Source organism: Sander lucioperca, chromosome 11 (genome assembly GCF_008315115.2).
Source record: "Sander lucioperca isolate FBNREF2018 chromosome 11, SLUC_FBN_1.2, whole genome shotgun sequence".
NCBI classification, from domain to species: domain Eukaryota; kingdom Metazoa; phylum Chordata; class Actinopteri; order Perciformes; family Percidae; genus Sander; species Sander lucioperca.
The window spans coordinates 16,054,165-16,068,802 of NC_050183.1; the positions used below are offsets into that span (position 1 = coordinate 16,054,165).

At 42.0% G+C, this 14,638-nt stretch overlaps 1 protein-coding gene across 5 annotated transcripts; it reads left to right on the top strand.

Moving 5' to 3' along the window:
• Positions 1–219: 219 nt before the first annotated feature.
• On the top strand, positions 220–12,856 carry cyldl (cylindromatosis (turban tumor syndrome), like). Of its 5 annotated transcripts, none has more exons than XM_036007480.1 (15): positions 220–323; positions 817–1,276; positions 1,509–1,763; positions 2,321–2,399; positions 2,482–2,660; positions 2,834–2,999; positions 4,793–4,934; positions 7,088–7,198; positions 7,746–7,837; positions 7,914–7,977; positions 8,088–8,220; positions 9,206–9,314; positions 9,436–9,554; positions 10,367–10,580; positions 11,878–12,062. In XM_036007480.1, the coding sequence occupies exons 2-15, from the start codon at positions 833–835 to the stop codon at positions 12,060–12,062; spliced, it is 2,292 nt and encodes a 763-aa protein (XP_035863373.1). In that variant the 5' UTR covers positions 220–323; positions 817–832. The 5 variants fall into 5 exon arrangements, with proteins under 5 accessions (XP_035863373.1, XP_035863376.1, XP_035863372.1 ...); XM_036007483.1 differs by having other exon boundaries at positions 223–525; positions 4,799–4,934; XM_036007479.1 differs by having other exon boundaries at positions 224–525.
• Positions 12,857–14,638: the final 1,782 nt, after the last annotated feature.

Consider the following 14,638-nt stretch of genomic DNA (forward strand, 5'->3'; position numbering starts at 1 on the left):
GAAACTAATTCTCCTCCACTAGGCTATATGTTGGGGTCATGCAGATATCACAGAGAAAAATATAAAACTGAGCACCGAAACTATCTGCATGGATATATACCACGAAGTGTTAGTGGGAGACCTCTATATCGATACACTAGCTTTATGTACTTATATAACGTGATTGTTACGTGACTAAACCTTCTTGTTGGATGTCTGTAAGACAGTACGGAGGGCCTAATTTACCCATTAACATATCAAACGACTTGCTGCTGGATGTCAACGGATTTGAAAACAACAAACTTCGTCACTTTAAAATATTCCTAACGTTTAGTTTTGAAAAAGTACGTTATTGGCAGCAAGTTGTTTACGTGGTTTAGAAATAACATTTCTATAGTGGTTTCTATTGGAAGAGCATGAAACGCCAGTGACGCCGCTGTGAAATGAAATGAAAGGGGAAGTAAAACTTAACGCAGCTGGTTCCATAAGCCCAGAAGAACGAAGATTAAACAGACAGCCAACTTTAAAGTTGCAACACAACTGAAGGCAAGGCTAACTTTGTGACAAATGCTTGAGAGTGTATGGGGAAACAAACAACCCGAACTATTGTCGATTAAGGTCGTTCCAATTACGTTACTTTCAACGTTTGTTATGATTTAACGACAGTTAGCTAATGTTAGCTAGTTCAGTGCTGTAGCTAGTTAGCGGGCTAGCTTGAGTGTTGTCTACAAAATTGATAATAGGCTTATTGTTATTGTAGTAACACTTATACGTACATTGTGTGTGTGTGTGTGTGTGTGTGTGTGTGTGTGTGTGTGTGTGTGTGTGTGTATACAGTATTCTGCTCAGCAACATGACGTCAACAAAAAACCTGTACTTCATCATAACAAGAAAACCTGAATTCCCAGGACACATCAGTGCTGGCTGCATATGCTACATCAGTGAGTACAAGCACAGATCATCACTCAGAACAAGATCTCGTTCTCCCATAAAGTTGCCCGTCTTCGTCATGGGCTCACGTTCAGGACTAGATTATGACCTAGAGGTGAGTAGTATGGAAGAGCTGAGTGCAGAGGAAGCAGAGCTGTTGCTAGCCCTGTCTGTGGATGCAGAGAGGCTGAAGTGGTTCAAGGAGAGAGATGCTCTTCGAACAGCAAAAGGACTCACTTTGGGTACTGAAGTGACTGTGGAAGAAGGAGGAGCGAAGCTTCGAGGCATCCTTCGCTACATTGGAAGACTTACAGAGCCAACATATTCTGCTCCCTTACCAGGAACGTTCTTTGGCATTGAACTGCAGGTGGGACTTTAAAAGTGTTGGTGAAACTAAAATCATGAAATACATTTTTATGTACTGCTTTCCCCTACTGGTATCTGTCCATGCTCATAGCTTTCGCTCCAGTTTTGAGGTATGCATCTCTGATATTGCTGCCTCCACTCCAACACAATGGAGGTGAATGGAATTGAGTTTGTGGTGTTCACAGAAATTTAAACATACAGTTAAAGTTGGTGTTTCTTTTTCTGCCCCCTAGGGAGAAAACAAAAGGAAGGTGAAGACGGATGGGTCCTACCAAAATAAAACCGTCTCCTGTAAAAAAGATTGTGACCTTGTTGTCCCATTCTCCAGAGTCAGGCCTGTGGTGCCCAGCTCCTTGTCACCCTCCATCCCTGCACACTCACAAACAGAAGAGCTCAATCCTGGAGATAGAGTCACTTACTTTGTCAATGATACATGTCGGCATGGAATGGTTGTCGATGTGTTGCTAAATGTTGTCCGGATCTCTACAGTAAGTAATATATGCATGAAAAAAATCCAAATATATCAATAAAATAGTATCACAAAATAAAATAGGGTTTGTTGCTCCTTTTAAATTATGTTTTAAAATGCACCCATTGCTCTTCTGGTAAATAAAACATACCAGTCATGTGTACTAATTCCTAATATTTGACCAATTGTGTTTACTGTTCTCAGTTATTTTTGCAATGAGATATTGACCTTATTAAAAAGGTCTTAAAAGTATTCAAATGTAAATGAATTAATCTGGCAACCATCCTGGCATTGTTCAAACGACATATTCTGTGACTCAGACTTTGTCTTTGTTCACAGTTGATCTTTCTGGCATCCTTTGTATAAGGCGATGTTTATAATTCTCATGTCTGCCCATACTACTTGTTTGGGATTAGCCATCAAACGCCATGTTGTCGCAGTTTACATGCTCCTGCTCATCTTTGAGTTCTCTTATACCACCAAACCTTCCGATTTGAAATTAGTCACTTCCTTCAGTACATAGTTAGCAGTTTGCAGATCTTGATATATATAATTTGTCTTTGTTGGTGTTTTCAGGACACAGATGAGAATGGAAAGAGAGGGGGCGAAGTTGACGTTCCACTGGAGTCGGTTTTTAAGGGAGAGGTGCCTGCAGGTTTGAGCAACTCTTTACATGACGTGTAAAGCTATTACCCACATTTGTAAGAAATCTAACCCAAATCTATTCCTCACTGTAGAGTCAGAGAGCATGGATGTTGATACACCCCCGGTGGAACCAAACACTGATGATCTGTACTTGGATCTGAGTGTGAACTCTTTGGTGGAGGTGACCTTAGGCAAAGGCAGTTCATATGGAATCATCCGCTGGATCGGCAGTCTGCCTACTCGGCAGGAAACCATGGCTGGACTTGAGCTGGTAATGTATACGGACATGTTACTGTGGAGATTAAAATCTAATGATATGGAAAAATGACCTCAGTGGGCTGTCGGTTCACTTTCTACGACAGGTCATTGTTTATAGATGTTTTTTTTCCTTTCATTTAATCTTAAATGTAATGACATTTTTCATCTGTGTATATCTGTCTCCAGGAGGAAGACAATGGAGTGAGTGATGGTACCTTTAAAAGTGAGCGTTTCTTCAGTTGTCCCCCCAAAAGGGCTCTGTTTGTGAAGCTTAGCTCCTGCCGTCCTGACTCACGATTTCAGAGCACATCAGCCAGTCACAGCGAAAGGATGCCAAAACAGGAAGACGCAGGTGAGAACAACACTCGTTCACTTTAATCTTGAGCATATCCAGTCCCTCCAGAAAAACGCGATTATGCGATCGCATAATTCAATGCATAATCAGCCAAAGTCTGCATATTTATGCGGGGGCCGCATTTTTTCAAATACGCCGCACTTTCGGCGCATAAATTGCCGATTTCCGCGCAAAATATGCGGGGCTTGCATGATTTCATAATCCCCGCATTTTCGTTGCAAAAAAGTCACATATATCTTAGCAGAAAGTTGAAAAATGTTGCGTTTACTTCACACAAGAGCAGCCATTTTCCCCTGTTGCCATGGGAACGTTATGAAGTGACGCAATTAGGCGACGTGAACATCATCGAAAAGCTGCAAACCCCACGATGAAACCGTAGTTTTTGCAAGTTCCCGCAATTTTTGCAAGTTCCCGCAATTTCATCGCATAAAATTGCATAAATATCCCGCATATTCCATCGCATTTTTTAAGAAAACGTGCTGCATAATCAAGGATTTTTGCCCGCAACAATCACAAAAAAACTCTCACTTTCTGGAAGGACTGCACATCCTTGTTCACAGTTTTGTTATGTTGTCGTGTGCTGTGTTCTTATAGAGGACAATTCTAAGTCAGTTAATGCCCCCTTGTGGAAACAGTGGTGCTGTAGGCCAGTGGCTCCCAAACTTTTCCATGTCAAGAACCCCTGAACTGACACCAGGTAGACCACAGACCAAGTCTGGCTATCACCAGACCAAGTTCAATCTTTTAAGATTGAACATTAGTCTGGGGAGTCTGCTCTGTATTTCCTACTGCACAAGAGGAGTGATCAACGGGCATAGTTCAAATGACTCTGCACGCAATTGGATAGTCCTTCAACCAATCAGACCAACGATCCGGGTGACGTAGCAGCGACAGCAGCATCAACCGGTTGCTGCACTTCGGTGGCCGCCATGTTGAATGTAAACAAAAAGCAGCTTGCCGCCGCTTCTCTATCGTCGTCGTGTTAAACCCACCAATAGCCATCAGGTGGATAAGCCAGTTTGTGATTGGTCCCCGCAGATTTGTAACAGAAGCAGGATAGATAAATGTACAGGTTTCCAGCCTGAGCTGCAGGGAGAAATCAAATCGCCGGCAGAGGGGCTGGGTTTACCCAGTCTACCACGGGTCCCCCATTTGATAAGATTTGGTCCCAGGGTCCCCCAGCTGACAGGATTTTTGTTTTATTACAGAAAGTGTATGAGACCCATGCCCAAAATAGTTATACTTTCTATCTTCTGTTACTTATGGATGGAATTATAGTGAAAAATAAATGTTGCCTTTTTTATTTTAATATAATGAAATAGCTTCAAGAAAAATATGTCAGCTCAGATACATTTTATAAACTAAAATGCGAAGAAACATTACTAATAGGGAATAACACTATATGGCCAAAAGTATGTAAATACCTGCACAGTTGCACATTACACGTGAAAGTTGAACGTGTCATTCCAAAACTAGCAGGGTCGAGGTCAGGGCTCTGCACAGACCAGTGAAATTCCTCCACACCACACAGCCCCAGACCAAAAATACACTTCTGTGTGTAGACCGGGGTGTTCACAAACTAAAGACAATGCAGTCAATACAGTATTGGATGTTTTTTGTTTCTCTAACAATTGTACAAGAGGCGACACTTTAGCAATCATCACCAGCTGCACATGCATATTATGTGTTATGGTTTTATGTGTTTACATACATACTGATTTACTTACTGTGTGTGTTTGTGTGTGTGTGTGTGTGTGTGTGTGTGTGTGTGTGTGTGTGTGTTACTTTAGAGGGAGAGGTAGAGCACAGTGCGGGGAAGCTGGAGACTGTTCCTCCAATCAGCACCGAGCAGGTTAACCAGATTTTGATTGGACGAATGAAGGGGATCCAAGGCCACTGCAACTCCTGCTACATGGATGCTGCCCTCTTCAGGTCAGGATGGGGAACATATGACACTAAATAATACGCATTTTAAAGGTCCCATGGCATGGAAAAAAGATTATGAGGTTTTTCAACATTAATATGAGTTCCCCCAGCCTGCCTGTGGTCCCCCAGTGGCTAGAAATGGCGATAGGTGTAAACCGAGCCCTGGGTATCCTGCTCTGCTTTTGAGAAAATGAAAGCTCAGATGGGCTGATCTGGAATCTTCTCCTTATGAGGTTATAAGGAGGAAGGTTACCTCCCCTTTCTCCTCTTTGCCCACCCAGAGAATTTGGCCCACCCATGAGAGAGAGAGAGACATCATGGCTTGAAAACGAGCGAAGCATGGCAGTTGGTCAAGGCCACACCCCCACCCTCCAACTTGCCCCCCCTCTCTCCTCCTCAATAGCATTTAAAGCTACAGACACAGAAATGGCACATCCTTAGGAAAGCTCATTGTGGGACTGGCTCTAGTGGCTGTAATTCTGCACCAAGGCTGAATTTTGGGAAAGAGACTTCAGATACAGTATTAGGGGACCACTAAGGCCTATATAAAAGAGACTTCAGATACAGTATTAGGAGACCACTAAGGCCTATATAAAAGAGACTTCAGATACAGTATTAGGAGACCACTAAGGCCTATATAAAAGAGACTTCAGATACAGTATTAGGGGACCACTAAGGTCTATATAAAAGAGACTTCAGATACAGTATTAGGGGACCACTAAGGTCTATATAAAAGAGACTTCAGATACAGTATTAGGGGACCACTAAGGCCTATATAAAAGAGACTTCAGATACAGTATTAGGGGACCACTAAGGTCTATATAAAAGAGACTTCAGATACAGTATTAGGGGACCACTAAGGTCTATATAAAAGAGACTTCAGATACAGTATTAGGGGACCACTAAGGACTATATAAAAGAGACTTCAGATACAGTATTAGGGGACCACTAAGGACTATATAAAAGAGACTTCAGATACAGTATTAGGGGACCACTAAGGCCTATATAAAAGAGACTTCAGATACAGTATTAGGGGACCACTAAGGTCTATATAAAAGAGACTTCAGATACAGTATTAGGGGACCACTAAGGTCTATATAAAAGAGACTTCAGATACAGTATTAGGGGACCACTAAGGTCTATATAAAAGAGACTTCAGATACAGTATTAGGGGACCACTAAGGTCTATATAAAAGAGACTTCAGATACAGTATTAGGGGACCACTAAGGCCTATATAAAAGAGACTTCAGATACAGTATTAGGGGACCACTAAGGTCTATATAAAAGAGACTTCAGATACAGTATTAGGGGACCACTAAGGTCTATATAAAAGAGACTTCAGATACAGTATTAGGGGACCACTAAGGTCTATATAAAAGAGACTTCAGATACAGTATTAGGGGACCACTAAGGACTATATAAAAGAGACTTCAGATACAGTATTAGGGGACCACTAAGGACTATATAAAAGCATCCAAAAAGCAGCATGTCATGGGACCTTTAAGGTCTTTTTAGGAAGTTCAGCTGGTTTTATCCCATTTACTGTACAAATCACATGTATTTTACATTATTATAGACAACTGTCCAAATCACATCAATACAATATGTTTTAGACAGCTGTGAGTTTCTGTATGTTGTGGAATTCAACGTGCAAAGACTTTACACCTGCGTTAGTTGATAGACTGACCATATCTTTTGGACAAGTAACACTACAGTCAGTGGGAATACACTCGCAATCAGGGACCATTTTTGCATTCAAGGATGCATCGGTGTCAAATGTTTGAGCTTCATCTGCTGAACAGTAGCCCAGGCAACTCAAGCAAATTCACATCGTAATTTAAAATGAGTCCGTTTCTTTTTTTAGTCTTCTGGATTTTGTGCACAACCCAGCTCATGAAGGCAGCGTTTTTTTTTCCGGCTGTAAATTATACATTTTAAAATGCTGAGTATTCCTGAAATGAATGCACTGAGAGCTTTGGAAAATGTTCCCCGTACAGCATTGTTTACTGTACTTAATTACCATTCTCAAGTTAGTTTCAGATCTCGGCAAGTGTATTTTTACACTGAAAGGAATAGAAACTGGCTGTTGGCAATGTATGAAACCAAATTTTAAAACTGTGATTTTGCCGTAACTCTTGTCTCTCCCTGTTTCTTTCAGCTTGTTTTCCTGCTCCTCTGTGTTGGACTCCATGCTGTTTAAATCCACAGAACCTCAAGATGCCCCGATTCAGAACACATTGCTCCATGACATTGTTAATCCCCTCCGCAGGTGTGTGCTTTTTATGTATTTTGCAAAACATTGAATTCTTTTTGTGGTCATTTTAGGGCTGGGTATCGTTCAAAAAACGTTGATACCGTGACATCGATAGCGGTTCCTGAACAATACTTTTTTTCAATACCAGTTTTTTTAAAATCCATTTTAACAAAAAGAAATAAGAACATTACACATTGCCGTACAGTTTTTTTGTTGTTTTTTTTACACCGATGTGACGCACACTTTTTTCAAGCCTCTCAAAACCCGACAGCAAACACACGTGAGCCCCGTCTCTGTGTGACGTAGAGTCTTTCCTGCATGCCTCTACGACGTGTAGACAGCAAATCAGCAGCATTATTAGATCTTGGTAGAAGCATGCGGCATGTTTATTGGCTCACTTACACAGAGTTTTACTCGTCAGGAATTGAAACTGGTATTGAATAACAAGGCATTTTTAGATACTATGAAGGCAATTCGCTTGGTGCCTCGAAGTATCCAAGTTGGGTGTCCAGCCTTATGTAATTTAATAATGTATACATACTCTTATGCATGTTCTTTGCAGTAAGGGCTTTGTGGAAGGGCGGCACATCATGAAGCTCCGGAAACAGCTGCAGAACCACGGCTACAGTCACTCCTTCACCACGGATGAGAAGGGTCAGTTTCATCTGGAATCTTTCAAACAGCTGATCTGTGTTTCAACGGGACGGTTGATGTGACTGTTTTCTTTCAGATCCAGAGGAGTTCCTTACTGTCATCATGCACCACATCCTTGCACTGGATCCTCTACTCAAACTGTACAGCTACAGCAACGCTGCGTACCTATACTTACTGCATAGCTTGAATACAAGGAACGTTTTAAGGAAGTTCCATTCACGCTTCCCATTTCTCTCCCTCTCCCGTTTAGCTCAGCGGCCGGTAAAGTGCAGGAGAGTTACTGCTATCAGATCTTCTTGGACCAGAACCACAGCCTGGTGCTGCCGACAGTCCAGCAGCTGCTGGAGCATTCCTTCCACACGGCCGGACTCAAGCTGGCAGAGGTGAGATCCCGGGGAGTTCCGTTACACTCTTCTTAAACAGTAATGCCAGTTAACCACATTTGATGTCACAATTAGCTTTAGTAGTGGCATAGTCTATATCCACAATGTTCCACTTCCGGGATTGCTCCGGTGCCGCCGGAAATTCTGCCGGATGTCCCTCTTTTGGGCCGGATGTCCGTTACCTTCCGCTTTCTTTGTGTAGGCATTTTAAACTCTGGTGAATTTCTGAGGACTATGGTTAACTGCTCCTCAGATCTCTGCAGGGTAAATCCAGACAGCTAGCTAGACTATCTGTCCAATCTGAGTTTTCTGTTGCACGACCAAAACAACTTTTGAACCTACACGTTCCACCAAAACAAGTTCCTGAGGCTATTTTGCAGAGGCACCGTGGCTCTGTCCGGTGCTTAGCGCCGCCCAAGATGATTGTGATTGGTTTAAAGAAATGCCAATAAACCAGAGCACGTTTTTCTCCCATCCAGGAATGCTGTGTGGACTAGCCAGACCCTCCTCCGCAGCGCTGTGGAGGAAGGTCTGGCAGTGCGAGAGTAGTAGAGGCACGATGCTTCACAAAGAGTTCACATATTTAAAAATTTACCTTTAAATAATCATATTATGATCATGAGTTTATAATGCTATTAAAATAAACAGCCTAATCTTTGCATTTGTAGAACAACTACTTATGAAATAACCAGTTAATCAACTATTTGTTTCAGTAGCTAAATATTCCTAGATCGAATGGCTAGTGTTTCTGCTGCTATGTCAACTCAATTGATGCTAATCTGTGTAGTAAATATCAAACCTGTTTTCTCCATCCTTTTGGTCAGGAAATGTTTTTTTTATCTGATGCTTTCCTTTGATCCTCCAGTAGAGGTCTCTGTTGGACAGTTTTCTCGGCCTGGAAGGAGTTGATGTTTGTGTGTTCTGTCTGCGCGGTGTGTGTGTGAGCTTCTTTTTTTTTTTTTTTTCCATTGTCAAATAATTGCAGGTGCCATCCTGCCTCATCCTCCAGATGCCTCGCTTTGGGAAGAAATTCAAGATGTTTGACAAGATCATTCCCTCTCTGGAGCTGGACATCACTGACCTCCTCTCTGAAGGTACTGTCACACACACACACACACACACACACACACACACACACACACACACACACACACACGGACTAGCATGACAGAAATGGACTCTGGGAATAAAACATGTGGTGTGTGTGTGTTTCAGGTCCTCAGCAGTGCATGCTGTGTGGAAACTTGGCCCAGATGGAGTGCCCCGACTGTTTCACAGATCCTCTTTTCAGCCGGACGGGATTCAAAATTTTCTGCAAGACATGTTCATCTCAGGTGCGGTTTGTGCCATTGTCTGGAGACCCGAGTCATTTTTCGCTTTCTTGTCTTTGTCTTTAGCATAACTCTGGGCTCGTTGAGTATTGAGGGTATGGATTGGCACTTTCCCATGTAGTACAACTAGGGCTGCAAATAAAGATTTTTTTCATCGTCGATTAATCTGTCTATTATTTTCTCGATTAGTTGTTTGGTCTAGAAAATGGTGAATCACTGTTTCCCAAAAGCCCAAGATGACTTCCTCAAATGTCTTGTTTTGTCCACAACTCAAAGATATTCAGTTTACTGTCACAGAGGAGAGAAGAAACTACAACATATTCTAATAATAATTGATTAATACGGTGGCTGACAGGGGCAAACGCCCTGCAACTCAATGAAACACACGCAAATAGACAAAACACAAGCAAATTAAGAAAACATCTTCATTAATTTGACAACACATGCGCAGCATTTAGCAAACGCGCTGCAAATACACACAACACAACCAAATACACAAACGCGCTGCAAATACAGAAATGATGCAAGAAGAAAAGCAGTGTGCAGTGCGTTTGCCCCTGTCGGCCACCGTAGGTTAATCTTTGCTGCTCTAAATAGAAGCCACCTCATCACCACTTCACCAGCTCTGGGGAAAAAAAGGAAATATGGCTCAATTCTTTGTGAATCTGTTTCTACAGCTCAATCTATTGTTGCAGAAAGTGTTTCCCACCTATTACAGTGTTTTGTTACAGTTTGTGAAAGCACACGAGCACATGCTGACCCAAAATGAAACGTGTCATCAGTCGCAGCCCTAACTGCACGTGTTTTTGTTCCAGGTGCACTCTCATCCTCAGCGCCGGTCCCATCAGCCAGCTGCTCTGGGCATCCCCGAGGGTTACGCGGGCCGCGGCACGCCTCACTCTCTGATCCGAGACAAGCTGGAGCTGTTCGCTGTGCTCTGCATCGAGACCAGCCACTACGTGTCCTTCATCAAACACGGTCGCAGCAGCCAAGACTGGATCTTCTTTGACAGCATGGCCGACAGACAAGGTGAGCCGTCTGCTTTTGTACGCGTTAGCTGTGTTCGAAGCGGTTTCCCTATCACGGTTACAGTGCACTATATAGTGTGTGTTTGCCATTTTGGAGTGGCGTTCGAATTCTCAGCGGTGAATATCATTCACTGTTTAGTAGGGCCGTTTTCTTTATCGTCATCGCAATATGAACTCGCGCAATAAACGCATCACAAAAGGCTGCAACATATCAAGAAAGACGCTCAGAGATCGTTGGTGTTAGCTGAAAGAAAACATCAGAAAACTGCACTTTAAAATGAAACCATTTTAAACCAAATCATTGTTTTTTTAGTGCTTTTAGTTTGTATTCAATTCAATGTTTAATTAGTTCAATAAAAGAACGTTGGAAATGATTTTCTTTCATTTGTTTTAAATTCAACGAGCAGTTTGTTGTATTTTAGCAGCCTACTGAAAGCAGCAGACCTGAGTCCACTTTAATATCTGTTTATTTATCGCAAGTAATATCGTTGTCGTGATATTCAGCAACGTTAGTATATATCACATATTTTCCTCATATCATGCTACTATATAGTCCACTATAAAGTGCTTAAATGGACATAGGATGTACCCTACATATTACCCCCGTATACCACAATGCAACGCAGGCGTGTTTTCCCGGAGGAGGAGGAGAAGAAGAAGAAGAAGCAATAGGACCCGCGAAAACTGAAAAGGAGAAATGGACCAGGCTTTCATTCATAAAAAGTCTAGTATAAGCAGTGAACAGTAGAACTACATGAAGCAGGTCATTTAAAAAAGAATCCGGCTCCTCTGGCACCACCTACAGCCTGTAGTGCATTCAGATGCACCAATCAGGGCCAGGGGGGGGGGGGGGTTTCTAACTGCGTGTCAATCACTGCTCATGCACACGCATTCATTCTCCCTTGTGGGGGAGGGACTGAGAAGTTGTCGATGTTCAAATTCTTTGGCTAAGTCCTGGATCTTCGCAGTCCTACCTACAGCACCTTTAAGAGGCAATTCAGTCTGTTCCTAAAAAGTATTGACTTCGGTACCCAGCCCTAGTTGTAGGAAGTATTTTTGTTTCGGTTTGTCAACATGATGCTGGGCACGCCCCGCTTCCGTCTCACAAATTTCTAGCGTCCACTGACGCAACAATGTTTAGAAAGTTTTCAGTGTAGTGTCTGAAATCTCGTTTGGGCATTCCCTATTTAGTTCACTTCCTAATAAACCCTCTATAGTGATTGAGTGAGTGATCACAGCTATTGTCTCATCACATGCACGTTGTACACCTGTCCTCAGTGGTTGTGTGTTGTGTTCAGGGGAGAGAGACGGCTTCAACATCCCGGAGGTTCACGCCTGCCCCGAGGTCGGCGTGTACCTGGAAATGTCTCCGGCGGAGCTGGCCAATCAGGTGCCTCGAGACATGAAAGGCGTGGCCAAACGTCTCTTTTGTGACGCCTACATGTACCTGTACCAGAGCACCAACATGTGTCTCTATCGCTGAGCGGACGCAGCCCCGCAGCTTACTCTTTGCACAAAATGTAAATTGGGGGGGAAAAAAATATGTTTGCTTTTGTAATTCCATGTAATTTCCTTTGTGGGTTAGTTTGCTATTCTTTTATGAATGTGTGGAAGTACACACATGAAGCTTAAAAAATGTGTATATATATAGGTTTTCTGCCCTGGTGCTGGGAAAGTATTATCAGGCTTAAATAATTTATAACAATATTGTTTTACTTTAAAAAGTACAAACTGAGGTTGCGTGCTCAACCATTTTGCACTATTAAGACAAGAAATTGACAATCACTGACGTGTTAGAAGGACAAAACTTGCACTGTGATATGATATGTAGTTTACTGCTTCCTCTTGGTGTTTGATAATTATACTTGCAATTTGTATACTGAGTAAATGAGTGATGGTTTCAGAGTGGCCTGTTGTAATAAATGAAACTTAACAGTAATATTACAAATACAATGTTATTAATTTCCTCAGTAAGCGCACCATTGTACCTTAATGTTTTCCTACTAATAAGGGTTCAGGCTGGACCAGTTGCTTTATATATTTCAGTAGAATTTGTTCCTATTCTTTTAAAGATTCAATATGAAAATGCTCTTTTGTATCTCTCAGCATCTTAACTGATGTGATGTTTGGGATAAAGTTGGGAAAACTGCACTCAAATGGCAATGGCTACATAGAGGTCAAGGCTAAACCTTTCCATTTATACTGTACGTTTATTGCAACTTGTTCTGATATACAATACAATTAGTTATTGTAATAAAACGTATCCCTAGTCCTGCACACATCACGTGTTTTTATTGAAAGAGCAGGTGATACATTTCTATTTATAGATGCATAGCTATTTTTGGTTTGTAGGAAGACCACAAAAAGGCAAAAGCCTAAAAGAATATTTGATGTTCTGATATATGAAGTATCAGCGTTGCTTTATTTATCATTCTCTCAGGATTCTTTCAGCATGCAACTGGGCCCACTTAAAACCAGGGTCATACATTGGACTTAGTTATTTCCAAGGACTTTACTATCTGTGCTAATGTTGCATCATTAGATCCCTTTATCGTTTAACACCAGATATCTTCCTGATGGAGCCAAAGTTCTTACACTTTTTATATCATTATTTTAGGTACAAGACTTCAGAAAAGCTTCCTAATTGTAAATTAATCGTAAATCAAACTTTAAAAGTACTGTAGCAACTGTGACTTTCTAAACTTTTGTTTAAATTAAAAATAGATTTGTTTTTACTTGAATGAGACAATCTGATGTCATCACACCAGTCCTCAGATCTCTGATTTTAGACTTTCTGTCAATTTTACTTCCAATGTTTAATTTTCAAATCTGTTTCTGCAAGTCCAGACTGGAAAGCAACCCGGGAGGTTTCAAACATGAAACAAGGGTCGGAAACTATTCAAAATGTCTCCGTTTTAGGAGCTCGGAAACACCGGAGTAGTGTGGACACGAGGCGTAAACGTTGCAAAAGATATGAGTATTGGTGTGGATGTGGCCATATTGTTTCCTTTTGAAAGCCGGAAATTAAAGCTCTACTGCAGGGGTGGCCAACCAGTTAGGTATAAAGAGCCACAAAAAAAACCTGTACCATAGCAAAAAGCCACACAACACATGCACGTCCACACTACAACAGCAACAGTGACTTCCAGATCTGATGACAGTCATAATACATAGCAGTTTTCATAGTTTTTTTTTCTTACTTAGATTGACTCAGTGGGAAACCTGACAGTCTTTGTTATCCACAATCCTTTTCAGGTCTTGCTAGAACTCTGTTGTGGCCACTCGAAGCGACTCTTTCACTCGTTTGTCACTAAAGGGGTTTTCAAACAATCTGATTCAGCAGTGAAAGGGTTAACGAGGAAGGTGATCTGTGGCCGCTGTTTTTCCTCAGGTTGCAGAATCTGTCCTCAAAACTCTGCTGCATTATTTTCCATTTTAAAATAATTGGCAAATGTATTGGCAGTATTGGCAGATGCATTCAAATGTGTTTTTTTTTTTACTTATCTGAAATACTGTATGTTTCAGAAAAGTTAAAGACAACAATCAACCAATGACACAGCCCCCAGCCACACAGTAAGAGCCTCACAGGAGCAGGCAAAGAGCCGCATACGGCTCAAGAGCCACAGGTTCGCCACCCCTGCTCTACTGCGTCCCCCATGAGGAATTCTAAGTAATGAGAACAAAATTGGCGGTGCGTCCATATGATGCAAGCCTTCGGTGATCGCGCACCCCCCCCCCCCCCCCACACAGTTGCTAGTAGCCAAGGAGGACACGGAGGATTAAAAAAACATGACGGACTCTTCAGAAGAGGTCATTATCTTCACTCGAGTTTCTGCCCTCAAAAGTCGTCGGACGCCACAATCTTCTGAACATAGCCATACTGAGAAACACAGAGAGAGTTGTGTGGAGCTGATAGTCTTAATTAGCTTTGTAGCAACTCATTTGGCAATGGCTTGAATGTAAAGGACGTTCATTAGAAGTTACACACTAAAGCAGGGATCTTCATCAAGGGATCCGGTACCCCTAGAGGCTAATCATGATTGAGTCGGAGTCTCCAAA

Excerpts from the sequence above, each read along its gene's own strand:
- cyldl (XM_036007480.1), top strand. The coding sequence starts at position 833 with ATGACGTCAACAAAAAACCTGTACTTCATCATAACAAGAAAACCTGAA. Across the intron at positions 9,555-10,366 it reads GCAAGACATGTTCATCTCAG|GTGCACTCTCATCCTCAGCG; the intron begins GTGCGGTTTGTG and ends TTTTTGTTCCAG. Across the intron at positions 10,581-11,877 it reads CAGCATGGCCGACAGACAAG|GGGAGAGAGACGGCTTCAAC; the intron begins GTGAGCCGTCTG and ends TGTTGTGTTCAG.